Below are 1,493 nucleotides of genomic sequence, written 5' to 3'. Positions count from 1 at the left end.
TATAAATAAATATAAATAAATATAAATAAATATAAATAAATATAAATAAATATAAATAAATATAAATAAATATAAATAAATATAAATAAATATAAATAAATATAAATAAATATAAATATAAATAAATATAAATAAATAATGGGCTTAAATGTAAGTTATATATGCTCATATCAAAATAACACTAAAAGACAGCAAAAAGCAATCAAACAACAATGTCAATTTTGTGATCATAGAGAAAATTTTTGTTGGCCATATATAGGTCAAAATTCCTCTTGAAGTTGGAAACAGTATCTGATTCAACAACGCAGGTTGGTAAATTGTTTCAAATAGAGATCACTCTGTTAGAAAACGAATACTTTCTTGTATTTGTATGGAACTTTTGAACGTATTCTATAGCGATGCCCTCTGGTACGTGGATCCGCATCAAAACACAAAGCTGGTGAGGAATCTCTATCTACCATACCCTTCGCAATGTTGAAAATCATTAAAATTTTAAGGACAAGCAGAGAGATTGATTGATTGTTTGATTTCTCCACCTTTTTTTGCTAGATCACCAGTTTGCCTGCTGATACCAGAAAAAGCCAAATTTCTTCTTTCTTCGTCACATCCACGGCCAACTGGCTTCCGCAGAATGTTGGATTCGCGATGTCGCGATGAATGATATCGAGCCCACACAATTTGTTTCTATTACGAAGTGATCCATTTTAAATACTTTAGCAAGTATAACAGAGGACCAGACGCGCAGATAAATTGTAAAACACGTTCTCGGAGAAGATAGAAGATCTAATCGGAATATCTATTGGAGGCGTGAATATTTAAAATACAAAATACGCTGGAACTCGTACAACTTTTAACACATTGAGTTTGTTGTATTTGAATTCGCTACTCCGTAAGTACTGACTCTACGACAACATGCGACTACAAATCAACAACTGCGTCTATGTATATTTTTATTTTACGTATATTTATGGAAAATTATAATTTAAGGTGTTTTTATAAAAAATTTTAAATATGAAACTCTAAAAAAGAGTTATTTTTGCATGTACGTTATTTATTATTTCCAAATATTGTTATATTCAATATATTATTAAAGATTTTTTCAAATTAATTAAACAAAAAGAATTTTAAATTGACAAGCGGATAAATTATTATTTTAAAAACTAAAAGTGGAACAAACTGCTGTGTGTGTGTGTTGTGTGTGTGTGTGTGCCTTTATGTGTGTTGTGTGTGTGTGTCGTCTATGTGTGTGTGTGTGTTGTGTGTGTGTGTGTGCCTTTATGTGTGTTGTGTGTGTGTGTCGTCTATGTGTGTGTGTGTGTTGTGTGTGTGTGTGTGCCTTTATGTGTGTTGTGTGTGTGTGTCGTCTATGTGTGTGTGTGTGTTGTGTGTGTGTGTGTGCCTTTATGTGTGTTGTGTGTGTGTGTCGTCTATGTGTGTGTGTGTGTTGTGTGTGTGTGTGTGCCTTTATGTGTGTTGTGTGTGTGTGTCGTCTA

General features: G+C 32.2%; 1 protein-coding gene across 1 annotated transcript in view; it reads left to right on the top strand.

Annotated features, from left to right (window-relative positions):
- The window catches only part of HELRODRAFT_178933 (hypothetical protein), a gene marked incomplete at both ends in the record, with an annotated part of 6,082 nt that extends 5,425 nt beyond the window's left edge, over nucleotides 1–657 (top strand). The window contains 2 exons of the mRNA XM_009027808.1: nucleotides 234–308; nucleotides 550–657. Coding sequence (XP_009026056.1) covers nucleotides 234–308; nucleotides 550–657 — 183 coding nt within the window. The remainder of the gene's footprint in view (nucleotides 1–233; nucleotides 309–549) is intronic.
- Between the last annotated feature and the right edge of the window lie 836 nt (nucleotides 658–1,493).

This window comes from Helobdella robusta, assembly GCF_000326865.2.
Source record: "Helobdella robusta unplaced genomic scaffold HELROscaffold_51, whole genome shotgun sequence".
Taxonomy (NCBI): domain Eukaryota; kingdom Metazoa; phylum Annelida; class Clitellata; order Rhynchobdellida; family Glossiphoniidae; genus Helobdella; species Helobdella robusta.
Note: the sequence above shows the minus strand (reverse complement) of the source record. Positions and strands in the feature narration are given on the sequence as shown.